The sequence below is a fragment of the Acipenser ruthenus genome, chromosome 12 (assembly GCF_902713425.1).
Source record: "Acipenser ruthenus chromosome 12, fAciRut3.2 maternal haplotype, whole genome shotgun sequence".
Taxonomy (NCBI): Eukaryota; Metazoa; Chordata; class Actinopteri; order Acipenseriformes; family Acipenseridae; genus Acipenser; species Acipenser ruthenus.
The window spans coordinates 35,712,967-35,739,120 of NC_081200.1; the positions used below are offsets into that span (position 1 = coordinate 35,712,967).

Consider the following 26,154-nt stretch of genomic DNA (forward strand, 5'->3'; position numbering starts at 1 on the left):
CCTTACAGTGACAAAGGATTCAAATATGTTTTAAATGAAAAGTGTTAATGGTTAAAACACAAAACAGCATAGGAATGCAGTTCTCACTATTAGAAGTGCAAACCCTATTGCTCTGGCTTGCATCACTTGTTTTCTAAGTAGTAGGGAAAAAAAGCTGTGGATAAATTAGAGGGGTTATTTTAAATTTTATTAGTTAGCTACAGTTAGCCTAAACTGGTTAAAAATAACCACTACCAGTGCCTATAGTCAACAGCAGTAACTTGGGTTCACTCCCTAATGACTGAATAGGCAACTTCTTTTTTTGGATTTTAAACATTCACATTGCTGAAGTATCATGCACAGTACATGACATCCTGTTCTGCTGAATGCGTGCAATTAATAAGAGGCAGGTATTCAACCCTGCCCTGCATAACGGAGAGGGAAAAAACCCAGCAGACTCATGCTTTATAGAAAGACTATTTCCACAGTTTTATTTCCACAGTTCTCCTGACAATTGTACATTATTTAAGAACATACTGTATACACAGATACTGAAGCAGAAAAAAAAAATCCAAACCATACAAAACGGTCTAATTGAAGCACAACAAAATCTACTTGTATAAAAGAATGCACGTGAACCTCTGCTCACTGCTGTGACCAATTACCTTGTTTTTCTTTAAATAGATCATAAAAATACATTCTTTTATGGACTTTGTGCAGACTGCAAAATTAGGGAATTTATTTTAAATACAGGATGAGTATTTTTGCCATCAGTTTTGCGATCAAGTTGCCGTGACAACTCCTACTGCGTAGGCAGAGAGGCTGTGTAATTTAGTTTAGAGCTGGAATTACGTGAAGAAACATTACACAGTTACTACCACTGACTACTTTTTTCACCATATTTTGTACACGTCACATGATTACAACATTACACATACAAAAAATAATAATACAAAAAGAAACTTGAGTGATGACTAGCTTTTCTACCCTGCACTTATTGCCAGAAACAATGTCACACAGGGTTTCCTTTCTTGTTTCTTGGTGTAGTGCTTCTGTGTTTGTAGGTAAATTGCTTAGTGAACAAAAAAAAACCAAAAAAAAAAAATGTAAAAAGGGATTAAGCAGCTTTTAGTGAATACAGCTCCCTGGTGAGACCTCTGCAGGGTCCATCTTAAGAACAGATCTGTATTAGCAAACACTGATTGGTTAAAAACCTAGTATGAACCAAAATGCCTGTCCCTGTGCCAAAATCTCTACTTCACAACATAACGGCAAGATATCTCACTGGTTCAAAAATCTACAGACACCTATCTATATATCATGTTACTTTATGATGATAGACCAACTCTGTCACAGAAGCATTTTCAGTGAAGTAGGTCTACCAGATTGTGAGCTTAACTGAACCCTTACACGTGTTAGCTGATCATCTCCAGGTTCACCAGCATTGTAAAAGGTTCAAAGAGACACCTTTTTCTTTCATTTCTATTGTGTAAGGAATGTTGGTTTGCCTCTGTATTTTGATATTTGGAGACCTATAACTGCTACGACGGCCACAGGCGAGGTTTGGCTTGGACACCCGTGAAAGCTGCAGTGCCATGGTGGACACACATCCGCACCGAGCAGCACCAGCTTTTCTTTTTCTTCCGATCCAAGCACTGAACTTCTACAATGGAGCTCCATTGTAAATTCCCAGAAGAGGATGGTAAGCCCGATGGTCTTAGTGTCCGCTTTGCCCCTGTCATCTATTCGCAGGGAAGTAGTTGGGATCAAGGTAACTGTAGCCGGTGTTTTGGGCCATGCAGTAGTCTCTGTCAAGAAAGGTATCTGCTCGATAGATGGGATCCAGCTGATGATCTGGCTTGTGGGTTTCTGTTTTATGTAAGCTGTCAACACAACACAAAAAAATGCATTATATGCTGCAAGTTATTGAAGTTTAAATTATTTTGCAATAATAAACAACCTTTGCTTGTTGACCTGGGCACTTACCAATAAAAACCACAACAGTTAATCGTATTATGCCACAGACTTCAGACTGATTCTACAGTCACTTTGGCAAAAACAAAACCAAGCCATTATTTAAAGACTATTTAAATAAGAGTTTTAGTGAATGCAACTACAATTTCACACAGGTTTAAAAAAAAAAATTTTCTGAAAGGAATGCAAGCAAGAAATTATGCAATCTTTCACGGTCATTTAATCAAATGTCTTTTTAATGGCCATCAACTCACCAGTCTGAACAGCCATCACAGAAATCGACAGAATTATCCTGTGGGCAGTCTTGGCAGTGCCACCGGACTCCTTGAATAGGCTCCACTCCGCAACTGTCACACTGTCAATTAGATTTGTACGACATTTAAGTGTCAATCAAGCTGCCAGTGGTCATCAATTTAAATGACCACAAAGGTGTTTATTTCACATCAAGAAACTATAGCTTTCAATAATGCACACATTGCCTATCAACTACCTGAATAAATAACTTAAAATAGTATCTTTTCTTCAGGAGGTTGTTCTGAAGAAAAAAAAAAAAAAAAGTTATAAAAATATATAATAACTACTACTTAATACATTTACATCACTGTACACTATGTAGTGCGTCTTACTACAGAATTAAAAACTGGAACACAATATGGAAAAGGTTTAAATTGGACATAAATATCTGCAATAAAGCTGAGCTCACCTTAAATCCAAGATGTTGCACCAGTGCGCTTTCAGCATGGATTTGCTGGAGTTTCAGCTTCTTCATCTTCTTAAGCTGCAGAAGCTCTTTGTACTCTGGCAAATGCCGGTATTCAATTGGGATGCTTTCCTCATCCTGTTAAAGGGAGAGTTAGTTATACAGTCTGTAAGCCTGACAGGATCACATCTGCTCTTCAGCCAGACGAGAATGATAATTGACTGCACCCACAATACCACAGTGCTTTGAGCAAGCCGGATAGGATCGCTCTTCTATAAAAAAAAACAAACAAAAAAAAAACACACACACACACACACACACAACACAGAGTTATAAGGAATCAGAGAAATCTGCAAATAAAGGGATTTTTCAACACAGTTTACTAGGGAACAGTGTACTGCATGCATAGCTACCAGTGTGCACTGGAATCTTTTACATACATTATTTTTGTCAGTCTTGGTGTCTCAGTAAGGCCACAAGGGAGATGTGCGCATTTATTAAGGTTCCCAAGGAAACGAGAGAAATCAACATTCTGATATGCAACACAGCAACTTAAAATACATACCGTAAAACTTCAAATGACTGCCGGATCTCAAATAATTGCGCCGGGTCTGCTGGCAAATATTGTAAATAAACGCCGGTCTCTGTCATTGCCATTGAAGCAAAGGATTAGCTTGAGTGTAATGAACTGCTAATAAGTGACAGCAATGAAAGTGAGGAGTAATAAATAAGGTAGGCCTACATGTAATGCATATTTGTTTAATGCAGTTATTACATTATTAAAAGTTTTGATAATTTTAAGCGTACTGAAAGTAGGCCAGATACAAACCTCTTGGTGTATTTTAACGTGTTTTGTTAACAAAGTTTGAGATTAAATAATACATTATTTTTGATAATGATACTTATTGCTTTTATTGTTCATTTTTAAAAACATTTTAGAAGTTATTTTTTTATTATTGTGCTGTAAGTGTAGCCAACACACCTGTGTTCTGATATCTACAGGACTGTCTTTTGTGGATTTAACTGTTATTATCATCATCATCATCATCAATGGTAAATCTAATTCCATTTTTAAATACAAATTCGTAGTTCTGCTTGTTCATTTTTCAACGTTTTGCATACCGTATTCTTGTTAACCAGTGCATATAAAAAGACTGTAATAATACTTTTGCTTTATACTTGAGGGTGTACAATACAATGTAATTTTGTTATAAAACAAAACTGTTACTTAGTTCCCACTGACACACAAGGTTATATGTTACAAAATTGTATGTTAGCGGCTTCTCAATGACTGCATGAAGCATGTGAAGCTACTGATCTAAGATAATAGCCGGTCTCAAATAATCGCTGGGTCTGCTGGCAAAAATGGTAAATAAACGCCGGAGGTGTTTCATTGAAGTTTTACGGTAAATACGTGAAATAAAACCCAATTAGGTAGATCCACAGTGTCCTTCTGCCTCTTCGAAAGTTCTCAGCCTAGGATCAAACTAAAAGCAGTCAAATAACTGCAGCACAGACTGCAGAACATTTAAATGCTCTCTTTCTACTGTTAGCTAGGACAGAGACTTCTGGTGGCTCACTCGACGGTCAGGGCCAATTTCACCAAACCTTCCGGTGGAGTTCTGGTGCCGAGGGAATAGTACCTCTGCAGAGGCTCCATATACTAGATACACTTTGCTGTTCTCCACAGACAGAACCATGAAGTTTATTACCACCGCACCACCTGGCTTGTTAAAATACCAGCTGCATCACACCACATCGCTTTGCAATACACCCACAGATCTGACCAACAAGTACAGGCATTCATCACCATGAAGAGCAGCCAAAAACCACATTAGAAAGGTGTATATCTTATAAGAATGATCCAAAAAGAATCCAGTTAGAAATGGAATACATAAATAAGGCCGACATGATGTCAGGTGTCAGACGACAGAGAACTTTATTACTTTCAACCATCAGAACTCTGGATATGGGTTGAACAACAGTTATGTGAAGCGTAAAAAGAAAAAAGTCTTGCCAAGAACAAAACCATGACAACAGGGAGTTACAGTTAATGTTGAAGTGCCCTCCAGTGGACTGGTAGTGCAATTATTCCAGTCTTCCAAAATATCCAGAGCCCCCAGTAATATCCTACTTTTTCATGGTAATTGCAGTACAATTTGGAATTGGTATGCCAAAGGTATGCCTTTATAAAAAGCAGGTTTTAGTGTAGCACAACCTCCGAATATCCCTATTTAGTAAATCCACCCATCAGTGAATGTATATACATTTTGAAGTTCAGTAAACATGGTCACATGCTATTGATTTACCAGTGTTTTACTACATTCACTTCCGGCAAAATGTATGATCTATCAAAATACATCCAATGAGTAAAATCTGTCATGTGTTCAGCTAAAGGCTTAAATCAATAGTCAAGTGTCAAATTACAATGGTATTATTAATAATCTGTATCGGAACTGGTATCTGCCAATTACTGAAATGGAATATTGGTAATCAGAATCGGCTGCAAAAATCACAATCATTGCATCCCTATAAAAAACAAAGCTTAGACATCTGCGCCCCACACAGCATACTGTACTGCTGCTTTAGGCAAAATTAAAGCAGTCTTGAAGGTCAGGTTAGCTGGATCACTACCTAAGCATAAAGGTCAACTATTACGTGCTTTCAGCAGAACTCATGGCTAATTTCTGACAGACAAAATGAGCATAAAAAGGTTACTTTTGATCTTCTCGCCCACTGCAAGTCATTTTTATCTCTTAAAAAGCATTCAGCAAATCCTTTTAGTATGTCAGTGTTTAAAAATGAATGCACTTCTCAGAATTAACCTATGGGTATTGTTACATTTGACATTGAAATGATTCATAACATACAACTGACTTTTTCTGTTCTACATTTTTTAGTCCATACTAATTAATTATGCAGCTGTTAAGATTGATTCAGCTTTTTAAATTCTTTGCAACATTAAAAGACTCAATTTGTTGCATTACGCAATGTATTAATCACACAGTAAACCTCACGTTGTTTTGATGCTCACAAGACTTAAAATGTCAGAGACAATAGGCAATCGAAGTTACAACATACTAATCTATGGGCTGTGCAAAAGTAAATCAAGCATGTACAGAAAGCCATGGGAGAGTGTATGTTTGCAGATTGCACTTACTGTGCATCTTCTAAACCAATACAGTTCTGACTTGAAAAGCCTTTATTACTTACAGAGTCCTCGGTTGCAAGGTCCTGCAGGTTACTGCAATAGCTGGACCTGTCGTCATCGTCATCCATGTACACAGGAGGCTCATAGGAGGTCATGAAAGTGGACGGCCGGTACAGGTGCTTGTTCAGATGGTGTTGTCTTTTGCTGGATGCCTAAAATTTGTATTGCGACATCATCATACAGTAACGTTTCTTTTTCAGTGCATTAGTAATTCATGTTTTGTTTTTTGCCACATGATTACTGGATAAATTAAAACTTACATTCACAAATGATTCTATTGGGTTCCAACTAACTTTAATGATTTTTGTTTCAAAAGCTTTCGTGCTCAGTTTTTGGAGGTATGTATATATAGTATTATTGCAGGAGTGCTGTTGGCATGTCAGTCGCTGCCGTTTTAACACTGCTGTGGTCTGTCAGAGCATGAGAACAATTATAAAACCAACACATAACTGTCGTCGTACTTGTTTCTTTGAGAGAACTGCTTTTGCTTCATTACCTTTTTATTGTACATGTACAAGTTTGGAGTCCTTCCTGGTACTGGAATACCAGCTTTTGTCAGTTTAATAAAATACTTCTGCACCCGACTGGCAACCTAAAAAAAAAAAAAAAAAAAAAAAAAAAATGAATTACTGTCGGACAGGGTTTCCCAATCGAGTTCTCAGTTACTTAATTGAACGCTTAATTGAACTATTCATTAGCTTAATTAAATCGTTTTAATTATTTTCACCTTTTAAACAGTTGGAGATTGAGTTAACTATACAATGTTTTAAGTAGCTTGAAAATTGGCAACTTTTTAGGAGCCGAAAACAATTAAAAAGGTCTAATTAAGCACATTATTAGTTCAATTATGGATATGATTAAGTCATTGAGAACTCAGTTAGAATGAAAACCAGCAGACACAGGACCAGGGTTGGGAAACCCTGCTGTAGGATGCATAAAAAAGTTATTACTGTTGTTAAAAACAAAACAAATAAAAAGGGGTTTATTTGTCACATCAGTCACAGCAGCAATACCCTCCTGGAAGGACCCACTGTAATGATTCTTGATCTGTATTCAGGAATTTCCAACTTAAGGCAGTTCTCAGAGATAAATCACCACCTACTGTTCACTCCCAGAATGTGAGAGGACCATATGGGAAAGAACAACTATGTAGAAGTAAATTACTGCCCTATTGTTTCTAATATTCACCTCTGCAGGTCACTATAAAAGGTCTGCAGGACAGTATATAGATTGGCCTAAACAAGCCATTGTCCTGCAGACAGCAGATTAACACATGAAAAAAGTTAATGTTTTTTTTTTGTGTTATGATGAAAAATACAATATAGTATCAGTTCTCCTTGAAGGGCTGAATACTAAATCGCTTACAAAGAAACTGTATGTTCATTTATCTACACGATACCAGAGAACGCTATAGATAATATAATAACGTAAATGCATCCACGATCCTAAGTGCTGATTTTTAAATTAAAGAGCATGCAAAATGCCAGGCATACCTGCTTCGCTGTTCTGTTACCCAGTTCATCAGCTATTTTCTGCCAGCGTTTGGACTCTACCTCTTCCGGGGGGAACTTCAGCAGCAGTTGTTCTAACTTTTTCTGTACAAAAATAAAAAAGCACAAAACACTATAAATGAAAAATATAAATTACACAGTAAAGAATGAATAGATCCAATACAACAGTACTTTATTTAAGAAGACATTTCAGACAAAGCAAAAATACATCACAATCTTGTTTTTGATTGCAATAGGGCCAATTAAGAATATAAAGTCATGCACAGAGGACTAGAACAACCTTAAAATGGTAATTAGGAGCATATACTTTGTTTACCTGTTCTTCTACAGTCCACAGCTGGTTAAAAGTTTCTGGTTTACTCTGATCACAGATTCTTCCTCTTATTATCTGCAAGCAAAGTATAAAATGTGCAAACACATTGTTTTCATTATTTTGACAGTGCTGCTAGTTACAGGTATTCATTTCAAATGGGAGTCTCCATTAATTTATTGGGTATTGGTGAATGGAATTGCAGTACCATACAGTAACACAGTGGCAGAATGTATATTTAAACCAGCATCTCCTGGCCCCCAGCCATCTGCTCTAACTTCCATCTACACTGTCTTTTAAGGTTTGCAGTCATTAGCTAGCAGTTACATGTACATTCACCAGATATCTAAAAACTGCCATCCTAAAAGGTAAAAGACTGTCAGTTCAGTTACACACGGTTGGTTTCTGGTAGATCACAGCACACATGGAATTGGCTTTCTCTTGCTAGATCAGTGAATGTTCAGCTTGACAACTCTGGAAGATAAAACACGGCTGCCCCCAAAGCAACCTTGTACACACTTCAGTGAATGACTCGATTGTCACGCAGGCAAATGCAAACACACTGTGTTTTGAATCTCCACATGCACTGCATTGACTGTCCTTATCAGTCTCAATCTGTTCCCAAGGCTGAAGCCAAAAATACACACCTGTTTCCCTAGATACCACCTACACTCTTCTGGTAGGAACTGAAAACAGATTTATATAAATTGTAGTAAAGTGGAAAATACATCTAATGACTAATTAATATAACTACTACATGAAAAATTACTGTGATGCAGATATTACATAGTAAGACCCATTTTTAAATTATACCAATAAAACTAACCTGCAGATGTTTAACCAGGCCAAGCATAACACCATCTGTGTCTAGCAATAATTCTCTCACACACTACCTGTTACGTACTTCTGTTTGCTTTGTAAGCCTTGCAGGAGCTTTTTTGAAGGTGGCACATGTTAAAGTAAACGTGTATTTATATAAAAATTATATGTGTGTGTTCCCATTGAATAGTAAAGAAGGCTCAAAGTTTGCATGCTTTACTTTCAAGCAATTGTGTTATGCTTGCGCTTCCCAGGTAAGCAGCTAGTTGATAAAAGCAGTAGAAATGACCTTGGAAATAAAACATTAAAAAAAAAAGACTTGAACAGGTGTCACATTGCACACGGGAAACCTGTATAGCGAACAGAAGTACGTGACGGGCAATATCTATGGAACTATTTAACTAGCTTCAGCTCCTTTTACACACACAGCATAGACACCTGCTTTGACACTGATATCAGACATCAAGCGTGGTATTACACTGTACCTGTGAGTGACTGCTTGATGCTGCATGCTCGGGAGCATCACTAGAAGGCAGAGCTGAGTATGTAGAGGACTCCCCCCCATCCTTCTTGGAATCCAAAGGACTTCTAGGTCGAACAGGTAACCCCACTGTAAGTAACGCCACACCAACATAATAACAGATTACCAACAGTATATGTGTTGTAGGGTTAACCTCTCTCCTCCAATAACAGATTTTTGTCTTCATTTCCTGTGCTACAGATAAGGCTCTATTTGTTTATTACTGTGCATCTGTGGCGAGCACATTGTATCTCATACCTTTGTCAAATATGAGCTGTAACCTTCTAGTGTGGCGCTTTTTGTTTCTGAACTCCCTCTCGAAATCTCCAAGGCCAGAGGTATACTGGTCCCACGCAATCTCAGGCAACTGGACAACTCGCTGAGGACACGGAAGGCCTATGTCAACCTGCAGAAAATCAGGATATTTCACTTCATTAAAACAGCTACATTTTGCTACTATAATAAAAATAAAAAATAAATTAAAAATGAAGTACATTTCTTTTCAACGGTTAATATATAAACAAACACACACTGAAAGCTACCACTCTATGGATAAGGCCCTCACACTTGAATTCAGCCAATATGCCGACAGAATGCTGCGTACATGCACAGTAAATGAAGCTGCCTTAATACAAAAAAACTGACCGGCTCACAGAAGCGTGTAATTTGAAGCAGCTTTCAGAGATTTGTCCACAGTATCTGTTTTGCTTGTTTTGCAGGTTTGCTCAGTTTATTGCTTATTCCAGTTTTTTAGGGTACACAGGGTTTGCATACGAAAACAGCCCTAGACATCTGAACACCAAGACTAATTATGAAGCCGTGGTTATCTCTACCGAGGGCTGTCAGAATCAATCTGGTAACTCTTGTCATAACTTCTGATTTATGCTACCATATTAAAATGCTAATATGCTAATAAACAACTCAGTCTTGTGTGTGCACCCAGGTTGGTACGTACAATTAACAGCTTACTTACAATTACCTTTCCTATAGCTAATGCTAAATACAACCCCACACATTTCACAAAAAAAGCAGGTGTACCCGTTTTTGGAGTTGCTCTACAAAGACAATTGGGTTGTTGAGTGATTCCCTCTGGTGCCTTGTTAGGTTTTCCAGGTCCTGTATTGCTTGAGTGCGCTGTGCCTCCAGCACAGCAATGGTCTGCAGCAGCCTCTGATAACTACAAATAGAAGAATATACATTATTCAACACCCTTCAAAGAGACTCAGACGATATCTAACCTGACAATACCCAGAACGGCAAAAATAAGACAGAATTATTTAACTTGCAGTTTATCATTCACTGAACACATTACAAAACTGTAAACAGTAGGTTTAACAAATTCAGTAGCTTCCATTGGATATTATTGTCCAATAATTTACAGAACAAAATACATTCTGAAATAGTCATTTTAAGCCAGTAGTAAAACGATAGGTGGATTTCAATAGGACACGGCAACGAGCGAGTTCATCTGGAATTGCAGCACTGCTGCTGTAGGCAATTTAACCACACAGCTGTAATGATTTTGCAATGTTGCTCGCCTTGAAGTGTCTTTTTGCAATTATAAAATAGCCCATTCCGTAAGAACCTCAGCATGTAAGAAAACGAAATCTTTGAATGCAAAAGTTTAAAAAAAGTAGTCAAATTACAATGAATATTATTATTTATTATTATTACAGTTTTAGAATCTTTAACCTTTGAAAGAACTGAGAAGGATAAAATAAAAATAATGGTTTAAATGTTTTTTTTAGTTGCTGTTGTGGTTGCAGTTACATTTATGCTTGTGTATGTTATTGTTCTCTCTGTGATGAGGCTAAGGAGATCCAAACAGCGCAAAATTTTGCATCCCATCCATCAAATATACATTTTAACACAAAGGCTAATAAACTCCAGGGCAATCTCTGTCCGTGTATAGATATACATATAAAGACACACACTTTTCTTTGTTATATATACTAACAGTAGAGTGTTTGCATGACAACGAGATGGGATTCTAAGCACTGTTTGTTGCCTTCATCTACGTGTGTTTTAATATTTTTCTGCATTCCAATAACCAGCATCGCAGTGTCTTTTAAGCTAAGATTCTTCAAAAACTGTACATCCGTGCGTATGTGTGTTTTTGTTTTTTTTTGCCCAGCAGCTCTCACACACAGTACATCTTGCCATCTCAATAAGCAACGGATACTTCATCTCCCATTCAAAATTATAAGAACATATTTTTCGTTTGTGTTTTTCTGCATTATTACTGCTTCGGTCACTGTAGTACTCGTACAGTCAGATGCAGATGGCTGAGATGAAGATGAGCAACCTTCTTCATGAGAATCCCCTGAAGATGACGACCGCTTAGCAAAAAAAGTCTGCCTGACAACTGACTTGCTGTCAGTGTACACTTTGCACTAGGTATTAGTTTTTATGCTTAAAAAAATCTAAGGGCATCACTGTTAAACTAGTGCGGAAAATAACAAAAGCACAACTTTAAAATTAGGCGACTGCAAAAATGAAATGCGAGTTAAAAGTAGCATCGGGGATGAACAATTCACATAATTTGTCAGCTCGGTTTGAAATAAAATTAAAAGGGACCAGAATTAGGCGCAGGCAAGACATGAAGGTAAAAGCAAAGATTGTTTAGCAATTAACAGCTTATGAAACAGAATCAGCTAAATTTGTCACCTGATTAAAAATAAAACCTGAAAACTTCAAGCCCTACTTGTATGTGTGTGTTTGCATTTACATTTTCCAAAATACTTGTTTTATTTCTTAGCAATATGGACCTAACACATTATTTTAAAATAAAATACAGTGCATGGTGGGATACTATCGTATTAATTTCCACTGTTCATTGCGCTGCTAGGAACTGTAACTGAACTATTCTAATAGTATTAGTGTGTGTACGCATTACGCCCGACTAAACATGAAATGGTACTTCAGTGTGGACGCTAAAGTTTGAGCTGGATTAATTAAAACATTTTTGAGTACGGTTCTTGAGATCGGTTATGTAGTGTGGACAGGGCCTAAAAGTAAATATCCTTAATACTGCTGGCAAAGCCAAATATGAGGCTTATTTCTGCCACCTACAGGACTGGAGTGTACCTTAATCAATGCGGTTATACTGCAGAACAGTTTTTTTTTTTTTTTTTAAACAAGCAAGTACTTTATGGTCATTGCTGCAGTGTAATAGATTACCACGAATATGCATGTCTGCGTCCCTTTCCATTTTGTGCATCCAGTGAATACAAGACAAAATATTTTCCCGTGCAATAGATTTATTTTGCGTCTAGGATGCAAAATTTTGCGTTAACGCGACCTCTGGCACTGCTTGCAATGATGTTCGGCCAATCAGAGCCTTGTTCACCAAGTCATTGTATAAAGGATTTTGAAATATCTACCCATGGGTTAGAAGGTTTTGTACTAGCAATTATAAGACAGATTATTTATTAAAATCCTTCTTAGGCACAATGCCCTATTCTATTTATAGTCATAGCTAGCAGCCATACAGGCAGTGAGCTCAGAGAGTAATGAAAGGATTACACCTCCCAGCTTGTCTCCAGCTAAAGATAACCAAGACGCACCATAAAGCAAACATTAGTACATTACTCTATATTCGCTCTACTGTTAAATAGTTAGTTAAAGCAGCTGCAGCATGGCCCACCGTTTCTGTTCTGTATTGCCTGTGTTGAAGTACAACATTTCTGCTTTTCACGTTCATGGCCTATTGAGTTCCTACATTCAGTCCTGGTAAACCTCCAAGAGTAAATGCAGCAGAGTTAGAAACTTCCATGAGCCCGGCACTCGATCCTGGTTTTCAGAACTCCCCTGGTTTCGTTTTATTACTGGAAGTTTCCACAAGCCAAGAATCTGAGCAATCAGGCACCTGCTTAAGCCCTAAACTGATCACACTTAACACAGCGTGAATAAGCCTCACTTGAGTCTGTAGGTTTACTATTAGGAGTTGATCGTGGAGCTTTATGCGAGGATCCATATTTAACTCATGGCTCCTGATCATTCAAACAACATACATAATTCAGGGTAGTTCAGAAACATCTGACTGGGTGTAGGACTAGCGAGAGTTTACGGTTTTTAAAATATTTGTTAAATATGCCTAAAATGTTCTTAGATAACGTGGAAACTCCTTCGAATCAATTATATAAAAACAGTGTACTCACCCATATACTGTTAAGTAAAATACAATATACAACTAAAATGTTGGTGTGCAGCTGAGAGTATTGCCGACTGAAAGGCCAGAAAGCAAATCCTGTGTTTTAGTACCATCTACTGGCAAAACTGAACAAATAACAACACTGAACAGCAGTGGTATAAAACAGAACTGGTGAAGCTATGAAGCATTTTCATTAGATAATATCACAGTGCCAGACAGCAGCTATCACAAAGACAGCTTCTGAGATGCTCGCAATACTATGTTAAACAGTGTAAAGGGGGTTCAGCAAAAATTACACAAAGATTAAGTGGGCACACACACAAAGCTGCCAACACACAGACCCACTGCTTAATATTTTCTGTGTTTTACCTATACCCTCTAAGTGAGCCAGAGATCAAAATCAGGAGTTACCTACCAGTATGTCGAACAGAAATATGTAAATATTATGAGCACAAAAACACACATTATTGTAGCAATCTTTTTTTTTCTTTCCAATCCCCATTAAATCTAACAAGGAAAGCTAACAACATTTCTGAAATATTCAACAGTAATAAAAATAGTAGTAAACCCGACAATTCTTATAAGAAACTGAAAAGCCTTGTGGTAGGATAGTACAGCTGTGTAGGCTGATGTGCTGAGACTGAAAGACAGCAAGCACAAACTAAAAATGGTTTACCATAGATGGAGCAAAGGTATATAAATGAATGCAAACTAAATGTTAGCTGATACCGCAAATTTATAATTACAGAATAAATTACATCACCACCCTGTTACGCTAATGGTGAGATATGGACGTGTTCTTGCAGGGCAATACAATAAATACTGTTATAGCAACAAACACGTCACGACTTGGGATTATTCATGATGCAGTAAGTTACAAACTGCAGCAAAAATTATTCTTCCCCCTTCCATAATATACTAATGTAGATTACACATACTCTTTGTTATGTTTCAATGCCAAATGATCCGATTCAAAAAAATAGACATCAGGGTCCTCTTCATCCTCATCTTCCTCTGTGGCATGGCTGCTGCTGCTCACAAGCTCTTTGGCAGGTGTCAGAAGTCTGCTGTTTGACAACCCTGACTCTGCCGCCAATTTATCCATTCCTTCCCCAAAACATTCCCTAGCGATGTCACTGGATGTGCTTTGCCCTTCATGATGAGACTTGTGTGTTTTCCCACAAGGCTCCTCATCAGCTTTAGTTTCAGCCTGTACATTGCTACCATATGGGCTTTCCTTCTCCTCTCTGACTGACCCATTGTCCCTGGAAGGGGAGTTTAGTTTATGAGGGCTCCCCTTGCTGCAGGCAGCCCTTCTTGGTGAAGTTCTCAGTGTGTATCTATGTTCTTGAGGTTCCATGAAAGACGCGACTTCATCCAAACCACAGTCCAGTCCTAGAGGTGGCTCAGGTTCCCCTGAGATTGGTTTGTTGTCCTGTACAGCACTTAGGCCACCATTGGTATTCTCAACAACACACTCTCTGGATGAGCTACCGCTGTCCCCCACAACATCAACCTCTTCCTCTGGCTCCCTGAATGACGACGGGTTCTCCGATGAAGAGACCGCCAACGGCTGCTGCAAACAACCACTAATCACGACAGACGGGCTGCTGCTGCCCGCTGCTCTGTGAGAATCAAGCTCTGCTTGCTCAGAACGTAAGTTTCTACAAGGCACATCAGGATCGAGGGCAGAGTTCACTTTGCTGCCATTTAGCAGCGCCAAAGTCTTGTTGCCCGCACTGAGGGATCCAGTCCCAGTTGGGTCAGCGGACACGCAAGAACCAACTGGTTTATCGCTACAGTTAACGTCATCCAAGTCTTGCTCGTCAAGCCCATTTGTAGCCTGATGAGCCTCGCCAGAAAACACAGGGCGATCGAATCTGTCCACAGGGCTATCTACCTTTTTGATCTCCCCTTTGTCACAATCATCCAGTACAAGACAGCGTCTAGCTCGTTTTGGGCCAGGAGAGTCCTCATCGTTTTCTGCAGCAGACCCCTTACTGCAGGTAGACTTCTCTAGATTGACCGGAGAGTCTTCCTCTGAACTTGTCAGCTCCCCAGAACGCGAGCAGCGCTTGACCCGCTTGAACACTGGAGACACCCCTTCCGAATGCCGCCGTTCACAGTTCTCCGTTGCCTGCTTGTCAGGGAAGTCCTTCTCAGAACAGGAAAGGCCCCTCTTTCTGGGGCTCATCCATGACTCGCGGGCGTTCTGCTGCTGCTTCAAGTCAGAGACCTTCCCAGAGTTCGTCACCTTGGGTAGAGGTTGCAGGCAGTCCTGCTTTTTTTTGGGCGACCTGGCTCTTTGAGGAGGGATGGGTGAGGTGTCTTCGGGGTGGGCGATGCTGCGGTTTCTCAGTGTTCGACCACAAAAATTTTCATCCAAACCATTTATCCCCACTGATGATCTTGTAACACGTGTGGATCGAGAAGCAGCCATACTATGGCAAATCCCTAGAATCTCCTCATCATGGTCCTGTCATCAGCAGCTGTTAAGGGACACCTGAAAACAGAAAATCAGGGGAGAGGGTAAATCAAAAACTGCCATAAACACTATAAAAGCATGCAAACCTACATACCTAATCTTTACACATACATATTCAGTCATTTTAATACTATGGTACTGTATCTCAAACAATATCATTCTAGTAGAAAAAGGACAGCAGTAATGTCCCAGCAAGAGCAAGAAACATAAACTGTATTTGTACATGCTGGATGACACAACCTTGGAACCAAGGAAAATGTACACAAGATGGTTAATTTATGCAGCAATTGAAAGAGAAATCCAATACTGAATCATGTCTATGTGGAATGAAGAGGTCACAATATTTTCACAGAATATTTTCTTAATTTATTTGAATGCAACAGATTGCAATGCAGGTCTGCTGGGGAGATAAGCTCTTAATTCAGCAAAGCTCCAGGAAAGAAATATCAATCCATGAGAAGCAGGTGTGTGTGTGTGTGGGGGGGGGGGGGGGGGGGTGGATGTGTACAGCATTATCATTTGAACAATCCTGCCAGTAATGATTATTCCTATTGTTTTGGCCAGGTTACAGTATTTGCAGTGTTTAGATTATTTTATTAATGTGATTAGTTGTTAGAATGAATACAGCAAAAAAAAAAAAATGATTACTTTGTACTCTGTTTGTACTGCATGCTACTGTAGCTTTAACTGGAAGACCTTATGCACTGCTGAACTGTTTTGAGTTAGGTTAGTGTCTTGGAACTAGAGACCGAGATCACTACCACAGGGTACTTTGAGCAAGTGTCTTTGAGCTCTGTATTCTAATGAGGTAACCAAAAGCAACAAACCTGTGCCAAGGAAATAAAGAATATTGAACAGAGAAATATTCGCAATTCCTAATATTGGGATGGAACTTTTGCATACCGTATATATGCCTACATATCAATGTGCTAATCATATTCAATGTATAAATACAACTCTCTCAACTACAGTACATTACATCATAATACACGAAGAAATAAAGATTTGTTTCACTGTATTCATGCATTTATAAATCAGGGTCCTCTGCAGGCATAAATATAAATCAATCCCTTCCATCCTCCACCTCATAAACCATTGATGAAAGGCATTTTATTCATAGCGTTTTCATATTTCCTAGAATCTGTGTGCATGCTGCTGCCCTCAGGTCTGGAACACAGAAGCTGCCTGCAATAACTGCACAGAGAGTGACTGTGCTGTTGCTTCTCAAGGCTACTGCCATCCCCTGCACTACTCTTTTTATTCTGCACAGCCCTGAATCCCACCCACAGAATAACTCTGGGAAATAATAAACCTTCACAAGAATCACAGAAGCTAATGAATCTGATGCTGTTTTCTGAATTACCACAATAGGGTTGAAAAGTTCAAAGTAATGCTTTTTCTAATTAAATACTAAAAAAAGGGGGGGCAGGACCCTAATTACTACTTCTGTTTAATTGACGGGGGAAACTGAAAGCACCGCAATTTTTAAAAATGTGTTTCCCTCTTCAGAAACATTTAGGATACTGGTATAAATAATGCCAATGTACGGTATCCACCATGATGTATTATTTGATCAATCAAATGCAGGCCTCTTCCAGAGTTTCAGTAAATGAAGCTTGGCTTCAGACAGGGTTGCAGGACAGAATAAAATTGAATTACAGATCCCACTGCAGTGGTAATTGGTTTAGTACATTTAACCCAGGGGTGTCCAAAGTTGGCCCTGTCCTGGTCTTTGTTCCAACCCTGTTCTAAATGGTTTAATTGAACCAATTAAACCTCCATCCAGACCCTGAAGTAGTTAATGATATCATTTTGCCTGTTAAACATGGAGTGGAATGGTCCTTCAGGACCGTGACTGGACATCCCTGATGTAACCCTTTCCTTTTCACTGAAAACGAATGATGTCACCAGGGGCTAATTGACCATCTGCTGCCTATAGAGAGAGAATGGCTACTGTATCGATTGTCTACAACCCATCTGTGTCTCTCTTTGGTTTTAGTTGTTTTACATCCAACAGGTTCACTTCCCTTTTTTTCCCAGCTTACACCCTGCCCTGAAGCGATGACAGTTGGGCCTGGTCAACAAATACAAAACATCACGCACACTGGCAAGCGCACGCAGGATATACCGTGTGTTTTATAGGTACTCTGGATACTAGGGGTGAGACCGAATAGTCGAACATTCGACTATTCGATAACGATGGCACCTATCGCCAAGTGAATCCAACATTCGAAAGCTAAAAAAAAAAAAAAAAATGTATATATTGATTTTATTTTAAAGGCTGTACTGCTGATTGGCTCTCTATGTAGCGGTAATGAAGATTGACTGGAGGGTGGGATTTGTTATTTCTTGTCTGTGATTGGCTAAACTAGAACGTACCTCGGCTAACGATGGCTTACTCACAGAAAAGTTCAGCATGGAAATACTCTGACAAAGTAAATGAAAACACTGTTAAGTGTAAAATATGTGCAGTGCAATTAAACTACCACAAATCTACAACTGGTATGTTAACCCACCTAAAAGACAAACACCGTTCTGTGACGCTAGCAACGACAGAAAAGAAAAGAGGACCGCAACAAACCGCCATTGCATCCTTTGCGGTGAGGCCTCGTCAGTGTGACAACGTCGTACGTGCTGAAAAACATCAGCCCTTATTTATTGCTAATATGGTGGCAAAGGACATGCTTCCCATACGTTTTGTTGAAGGTGAGGGATTTCGGGAGTTGATGAAATTTGTGGAACCTGAATACACAATCCATGCACGAAAAATCCTGCACTAAAACAGTTACCACTCGACTCGAAAAAAATGCATGCCGATTCCGCAGCGTCTGTCCGCAGAAACTTGTCAAAGGCTGAGAAGGTGGTGATTACTACAGATGCGTGGACTGCACTGAATACCGAGTCGTACGTCATAATAACCTGTCATTTCATCGAGGATTGGGAAATGAAAAACGTAGTTCTACAGACTCGCGCCACGCCAGAGAGGCATACAGCAGAGAATCTCGCAAATGTGTTAAACACCGCTGTAGACCATTCGGGTTTAACTAGGGGGGAAATCACTGCCTGTGTTCACGACAATGCCAGCAACATCATCTTCGGAGTTTGTTGAATGGGGCTCGAATTTGTGCTTTGCACACACTTTGCAGCTCGCCTTCAACGATGGCTTTAAACTTGGTGCTATACATAATGTAGTCGGTGCGGCCAGCCGTCTTGTGTCGCATTTTCATCACAGTGCAATAGCTACTGAGGCTCTGAAGTTGAAACAAAAACAAACAACTCTGCCTGAGCACCGTCTGCTGCAGTATTGCCGGACCTGATAGACATGCTGATTTTTTTAAACAAGAATAAGTGAACATGATGATAATAATGGACATTGCTAGCCTAACTATTCCTAAAGTTTTAGTTAGGATTTTTTTTTGCTTCCATGGAAGGCTAGTGCGTTAATGCCACTCAGGCCTTTTTGTTCATTCATTTATTTATTAATATTATTAAGCTAGCTACATACATAGCAAGCTGTTGCCTATACAGGCTATTTATTTTTTATTCACTGGAACTCGAACGCACAGGTATGTTTCCGATCTGATTTAACGTAGACCGGTAGTCTGCATGTTGTGTGTGGTTTGAAAACGTAGGAAAAGTAAATCGTTTAGTTAAGTGGATTGTATAAATTAGCTAGCTAGATAGTCTAATGCATTTTGTATTTCGCTGTTATGACCGGAAAACATTATTGCCACAAGGATGCTAATGTTAAGGCGTTTGCCTCGCAGCTCACATTGCTAAACTATTATTGAATGAAAATTAAATTAATAATTGAATAAAAATTATACTTTTTTTTTTAATTGTCACAACCTTTTATAGTTCATTTGAAATTGTAATTAACGGAAAAGCTTGTGACAATATCGGTAAAAAAATAACACTTGCTTGCAAAATACGAGAGTCTCACACGAGAGTTGACGGTATGTTATGTTATTGCTGCTGTCATGGCATTTCTGTATGTTTCCTAATAGGAAGGTATTTTTTACATAGCCTAATGTTTATTTAACAAAGTTAGCTAAGTATTTTAAAATAAAGTTCAGAATTTATTGCAATTGCAATAATTGTCACTTTGCATTATTTCGCATTTAATGTACGTCTCATTTTGAATGGGAGGCGGGGGGGGGGGGGGCGACTATTCGATTAGTCGACCTCAACAGCTGTGGAATTATCGATAGTCAAAATATTTGTCGTGCACATCCCTACTGGATACCACATTTTTTTCTTAATTCAGCTATTCTTCTTTGTCATGTCTGCTCGAACCAAACAAAAATAATAATCCAAACCAGGTTTAGCAGATTAGTGAAAGTGTGCAGTTCTGAAAATACACAATTCCTTACACTAGACAATTTAAATAACAAAAGATTTGTCATGAAAAAGGGTTAAAACACTTATAACTCTGTTTCAAGGTGTAATTGGTTCCCTAGTAGAATTTTAATGACCATGTATCATGATGACATTACAAGACAAAGAACTACTGCAGTGCACTGTTTGCATGCCAGCTGAACACTTATCTGAACTGCAGATAGTGTGCAATGCTGCAAGAGTTTTGACAACAACTAAATCAAATTGGCACACTTCTCTAATTCTGTCCTCTCTCATTAACTACCAGTGGTGCTGTCACTTACAACATGTTGCTACCCTGCTATACACCTTGGGTTGCTCTTTGTGATCTGTTGCATTTGATCAGGACAAAAGGTGTATTCATAAGGTGATAGGCACAGTTAAATATGCCATGTTAATGGTCCAGATTGAGCTAGCACACTTAAGTAGGCACAAACACGCAAGGGTAGATTTTCTACCTACAGCTGTCACTGGCTGCCTCTGTTTTTAAAATCCTTGTGGAAAGGTGGTGGGCAATTCACTGACACACACGGGAGACAGACGGCTTAGTTGAAAACACTGCACTGGTGCCCAGTTTTATTATTTTCTGTTTGATTTATTTTAGCCCGCAGAGGGCGCTGTTGTCCGTGGCCTGAGTACCGACAACGGTAAACAGGGCCACAGTAATACCAATACAGGTAAACAGTCAAATGCTGGCACACTCACAGGTGCTCCGACATAATAAAAAATAACAAAAGGTAAAGAAAAAGGGAAAATAAAACACAGTAATAAAACTACAAAATAAAGGTGCTGCTTATGCAGTGCCTCCACTGCCGCTAAGTCGGTCAGCTCAGGTCTCCATCCTATGCTATGTACTATGCACTGGAGCGGCCAAGGTTCCCCTCTATTTACACATGTCCCCCTTGGGTATGTAACAATTTATTTTAATTATAATTTTCTTTATTTAAGGCTGGCTGTCTTCTTCAGCCGTGCTTGTCTGTTTCGTTCACACTCTGGGTAACCCCTATCTTGGCCACCCGAATGCATAACCGAGCACAGTACTTATGGGCTGAGCAATCCCCCAAGGCCCGCCTCTCAGCCACTCAGAGAGAGGGAAAGCCAACACACCCTCTTCACTTTGACTGACAGGTGGATCTTACGAGGCTGCTGCCCTCTTCCTGCAGAACCATGCATGCACCAGACAGTCAGCAGAGATCTCCCCTGTTACAATCCTATATAAAAGTATTTCTGCATTGATCTGATTTAATTAATTACAGAGCTATACTATTATCGTCTTTCAGTTTAGCTTTTGAACAATGTACACTTAATTCGAGACTGTAGATGTGTTTTTTGAATCAAATGTATAGAGCTGGATTTTAATCATTCTTCGTACACAATTTACTTGAGGTACATTTAAAAAAACCAAAAAAAACCCTGCTGTGTTAAAGATATTCATTCTTACTTCCTTTCCTTTCCACGAAAACAAAGCACTTGCTATTCCAGGAATTTGCAGTGGTTCTTACATTTCCACTGCTTGTGTAACAATCATGAAATACGATACGTTAATGCATTCTGACCATGTATAGAAAGAACTTGGAGCAAAATAAGAAATGGTATCAGACAACCACAACAGGTTTATCAATCAGAATAAATTGGATGATGGCACGAAGGCACCTGGTTAAATAGAGACTTCTGCATTTGTGTCACTTTGCACCTGTTAATAGCTGCCACAAAAATTAAATCTCAATTATAGGAAGAGGATTCATTCTTTCAAACGGTTTTTTGTTAAATGATTGCATTGCAAGGTATATTCACATGGTAAAACAACTTTTGAAACATGTAGACATTTTTTAAACTGGGTGCAATATAACACAAAAGCCTCTGTTATCCAAACCCAAGTATGAACCCAGTCCCAGAGAGAACCATATCAAAAGTACAAGACCACCCTTTATGTCATACTGTAACAGTGACTGTCCTTCCCAGAAAAAGGCAGTATAACAGGTTGATGGAGAGGCTGCTGTATGTTGCGCTCGTCCCCCTCTGTGGGGATAAAGACATGCAAGTACACCACACATTAAGGAAGTCTGGCACAGCTCACACTACCCCGTATGTGAATGGGTTACAGCATCTGTTTCTCTTGTCAACTAACGTATCACTTTTAACGTGCTCATGCCTAACCACCAACACTTTCTCTGTACTAAAAACAGCAGCGCTCATCATCAAACAATTAGTCAATTAGCCAATTATAGGATTCTCTACTGGATAATCTATGCCACTTGTGACTCCCCACGTACCCCAGATTACTAGCGTACTGTACCATGTCAGGATCATCAAGGAGCGAATATTTTACGACTGTTGCAAAGCATTCTGAGCCAATCCCGGTGATAAGCCTTAATCGTAAATTACCTTAACAGAGACTGTATATATATATATTAATTTTAGTAATTTATCATCAGTAGTCTGTCGTGTATCAGACTGCTCTCGTGCCACAGTAAGGACGGATATTATAAAAAAGGAAGGGGTTTGGCAATTGCCTCCAAGTAGCTTTCCTGATTGTTGTTCATGCCTGTAGTAGGCGTGGTATGGTATCAATTCCACGGCAGGGTAATAACGTTAATGACAAGCATTTTTTCTGAGTTTGTTCTATATTTGAAATGGCATTTCTAAACAAAGGAAGTATTTTGAGGACCCGGACGAGAAAACCGTGGTATGTAAATAATTGCCAAACAAAATTGCCTTACCACAAAAACACAAGTTCAATGCTTCACCATTCAGAATTACTGTGGATGGAGCTACTGACTGCAGCTCCGTGCTGAATCAGGGTGGATATAGAAGATAGTTTTAATCAAAAATGAAATAAAGGAATATTAATTGTACTTTTCAGTGCTTCGGATTGTTTTTTTAGCGGAGAGTGCGGGTCGTTCTTTATCAATTAATTGTTATTTTGTCCCTGCTCCTCCACATGAAACAAAATAACTGTTTGGATGTAGCAGTCCCTTTCTCTTTGAAATAAAAAGCAAACATCCATACAACATTTGCTATAGATTTGGCCGAACAGGGCGTGATCACGTTATCCCCTATGAGGACAGTGTGTGTGAATCGTGAATGCAGCAGTTTTGAAATCTATGTAAGATTATTCCAATACTGTGCCGACACATAAAACAATAACAGCGAGGCTGGAAAAACTTCAAGAAAATCGTGCTGCAGCTGTTCATACAAAACTTTCAAAGGGAGAAAACGTTGCAATTACCACAGACTCGTGGATCCCATTCCCCAATCTTCCCATAGGTGGAAGGCTTTTTTCTATTAATTGTTCTCTAAGCTTTTGGACCGAACAGCCGTTTATGTTTAGTACGATTTTTATTTGCATGTTGAAACTACTGCACTAAAGTAAAGGACACCTGAGACACGCTTCAAACAGGTAGGCCAAGCATCTCTTTTTACAATTTAATGTAATGTTGCGTGGATATGTGAATTTGAATACTTTACATTATTTAGTAATACTCGACCATATACAATTAACTGCACAAGAAGGAAAACGTTATATTAATTAATGAATATATTGCTTGATTGTGTGTTAGTTTGGCATTTAAAATAGGCCTTGTGGCCATGTTTGGGAGGTTTATGTACACTAGTACAGCATGTAGAGGAGAGCGGCGTTTGATTCAAGTACTCGGAAATTGTAATGCTCAAGTACTTGAGCAAAAGATCTCGAAAATCCCACTCCTACTATCAAAGACCGCAAACTTTTAAATCTCTGAAGCACACTTTTTAATACCAGTCACAGCGCTCTTTACAATTCCAAAATATTGTGATCTTTTATCCCTGGTAATGACCTTTTCCAGAAGTGAAAGCATTTCCAACTTTTTTTCAATTGTAAGCACAACTCGCTTTCACGTTACTGCAGCCATTTTGCATTAGTGCTTTTTTTTTAAAAAAACCATACAATTTTGGGCAAAGTTACGAATAGGTTCCTGTTTTTTTGTTGTTAAATGAACCTTTAAGAAATACACTATTTAAAAAACACCTATCTGAAAATGTGTTCAATATGTATATAGTTGTATCTCCACTAGCATCTTCAATTACAACCATAAATATAAACATCTCAATATATACTTTGATGTGTATGTGTTTTTTTTTTTTGTGTTTTTTTGGGGGGGGGTTACTTTGTAGTTAAGTCTTTGCTATGTTAAAATGTTAATGTTAAAATCTATGTGGGGTCAATAGGTGAAAAGGGCAACTGTCTTTGAATTGTGGGTAGGCATAGGTAAAAAATATTGCATCACTGGACACCACTTGCATACTTTTGTTGTTCTGTCAGACACAACCCCCTTCCTCATTGCCTTTAGGACACACAAGAAACTAGACATTCAAAATCTTCACTACTTTCCTGTGCACATAAAACCACTGAGACTAGACTTTTACTCTCTTGAAGAAATTAAGAAAAATAACATAGCCTGGTGACATACTACTTCATTGTACCCTGGTCCCAGAGGGTTTCATTAGTTAAGTGCACATCAGAAGACAAAAAATATAACTATATCTCTATGGTCAAATGCTTTTCAAATGTTTCCATAAACTGTAAAGATGAATTCAGTATATTGAGCAATAACATGCAACGTTGACACACACACCCTTATAAATGTTAGGTTTAAAAAAAAAAAAAAAAAAAAAAGTTCTTAAGTTGTTCTCCTACTCCCGGAGTTAAATAACGGTATCAGTGACCACCGTGTAAAACGAGCCTTCAAAATGAGAACACTATAATACTGTACCGGTAAACGTGAAAATAACAGTGAAAGTTTTGATCTCTGGTTGATTTAAGGGGAGGGCGTCACACAACGAAAACTGTGCTGGAAAAATATTTTTCCAACTTGCCATTTTATTAATATTTTAAAATATGAATACTATATATTGAATTCGTACATTCAATAAATAAAATAAAATGCACGTGTAGCAACTTCCTGCATCAGTGCTGCTGGTGCGCGTGGTGAACGTGAACTTTAAATTGACATGTGCTCCTCTTCTGAAATGACCCATTACAATTAAAACTAATTTAATAACATTATACTTGTATTCCTTAATACCCGTATCACCACGGCCCTTGCAGATAGACAGAAAAACTCGATGTTTAGAACTAAACCGAAATTAGCTTGCACCACCGCACAATGTAACTGAAAACAAATGATATCGATTTACCCAGATCAAGGACAGAAAACCCTGTCTTGTTATTCTTATTCCTGTACACAGAGCGGTTTTTAAGCTGATCTGATTTTGCCTAGCCACTATTTTTCTCATTTTATGGTGCTCGAAGAGGGCCTTAGCAGCTAAGAGAAAATCCAGGGAACTGGCATGGAAATGAAGCCCGAAAAGTGCACACCCAACCCGGCCACAATACTCTGGTGAACCAGCGCTCTACGGAAAGCGAGTCAGAAAACTAGCAGCAGTATGTTCCAATTGCAAAAAAAATTAAACGTTTCTCCAACAGTGCCCCCCTCCTTTGTTTCATAGCATTATTTCAATTCGAAAATTAAAAGCAAAGATAAATGGAAAGTGCACAGCCTAGTCGCACCCTCCTGTGCACCACATTGACACAAATCAAGGATGCATATTTTTCTACCTTAACTCTAGGAAGCGAAATTCGCTTTTTTCTTTTACAGCTATAACTTGGGGTGGGGAGAATATGTAATCTGCAAAAACGGGTGCCCTTCTGCTAACACAGTGCGGTGACCAGATGGCCTGATCATCATGACTGGTGCAGCGAGAAGGGAGAGAGACACGCAGGGAGCGAGGGGGGTAGGCGATTGTTTAGCGCAACAACTTTCCTGAAGCACACACACACACACACGTTTAAAACGGAGGGTTCCAGTAAAACACTTTCTGCTAAACCCCGAGCCCGGTCAAAGTTGTAGTTTTAAACGGAGAGTGTTTCGAGGTGGACGACACAATGATTTAATTTGAAAAATGGTATTTAAAGAGGGAGAATTACACTTACCTCACTTCCGCAATGGGTTCGCAGCGCTCTCGGCCGCCGCCATGTTTTCTATCCCCTGGCTCTACAGATTCCCACAATCCCGCCGCTTTCGACAGCGCTTGCTTTTTTTTTTGTGGCTAAAAAGGGCTTGCGGCTTGTAGCATA

The 26,154-nt window shown here is 38.9% G+C and overlaps 1 protein-coding gene across 1 annotated transcript; it reads right to left on the reverse strand.

Annotated features, from left to right (window-relative positions):
• Positions 1-442: 442 nt before the first annotated feature.
• Positions 443-26,154, reverse strand: LOC117417289 (ZZ-type zinc finger-containing protein 3-like). Its single transcript, XM_034029325.3, has 12 exons — positions 26,011-26,154; positions 14,116-15,680; positions 10,063-10,201; positions 9,283-9,430; positions 8,990-9,114; positions 7,692-7,763; positions 7,358-7,459; positions 6,361-6,456; positions 5,867-6,016; positions 2,657-2,791; positions 2,208-2,308; positions 443-1,862 (listed from the first exon to the last, which is right to left on the reverse strand). Exons 2-12 carry the CDS (start codon positions 15,615-15,617, stop codon positions 1,718-1,720), a joined length of 2,715 nt encoding a protein of 904 aa, XP_033885216.2. The 5' UTR covers positions 15,618-15,680; positions 26,011-26,154; the 3' UTR covers positions 443-1,717.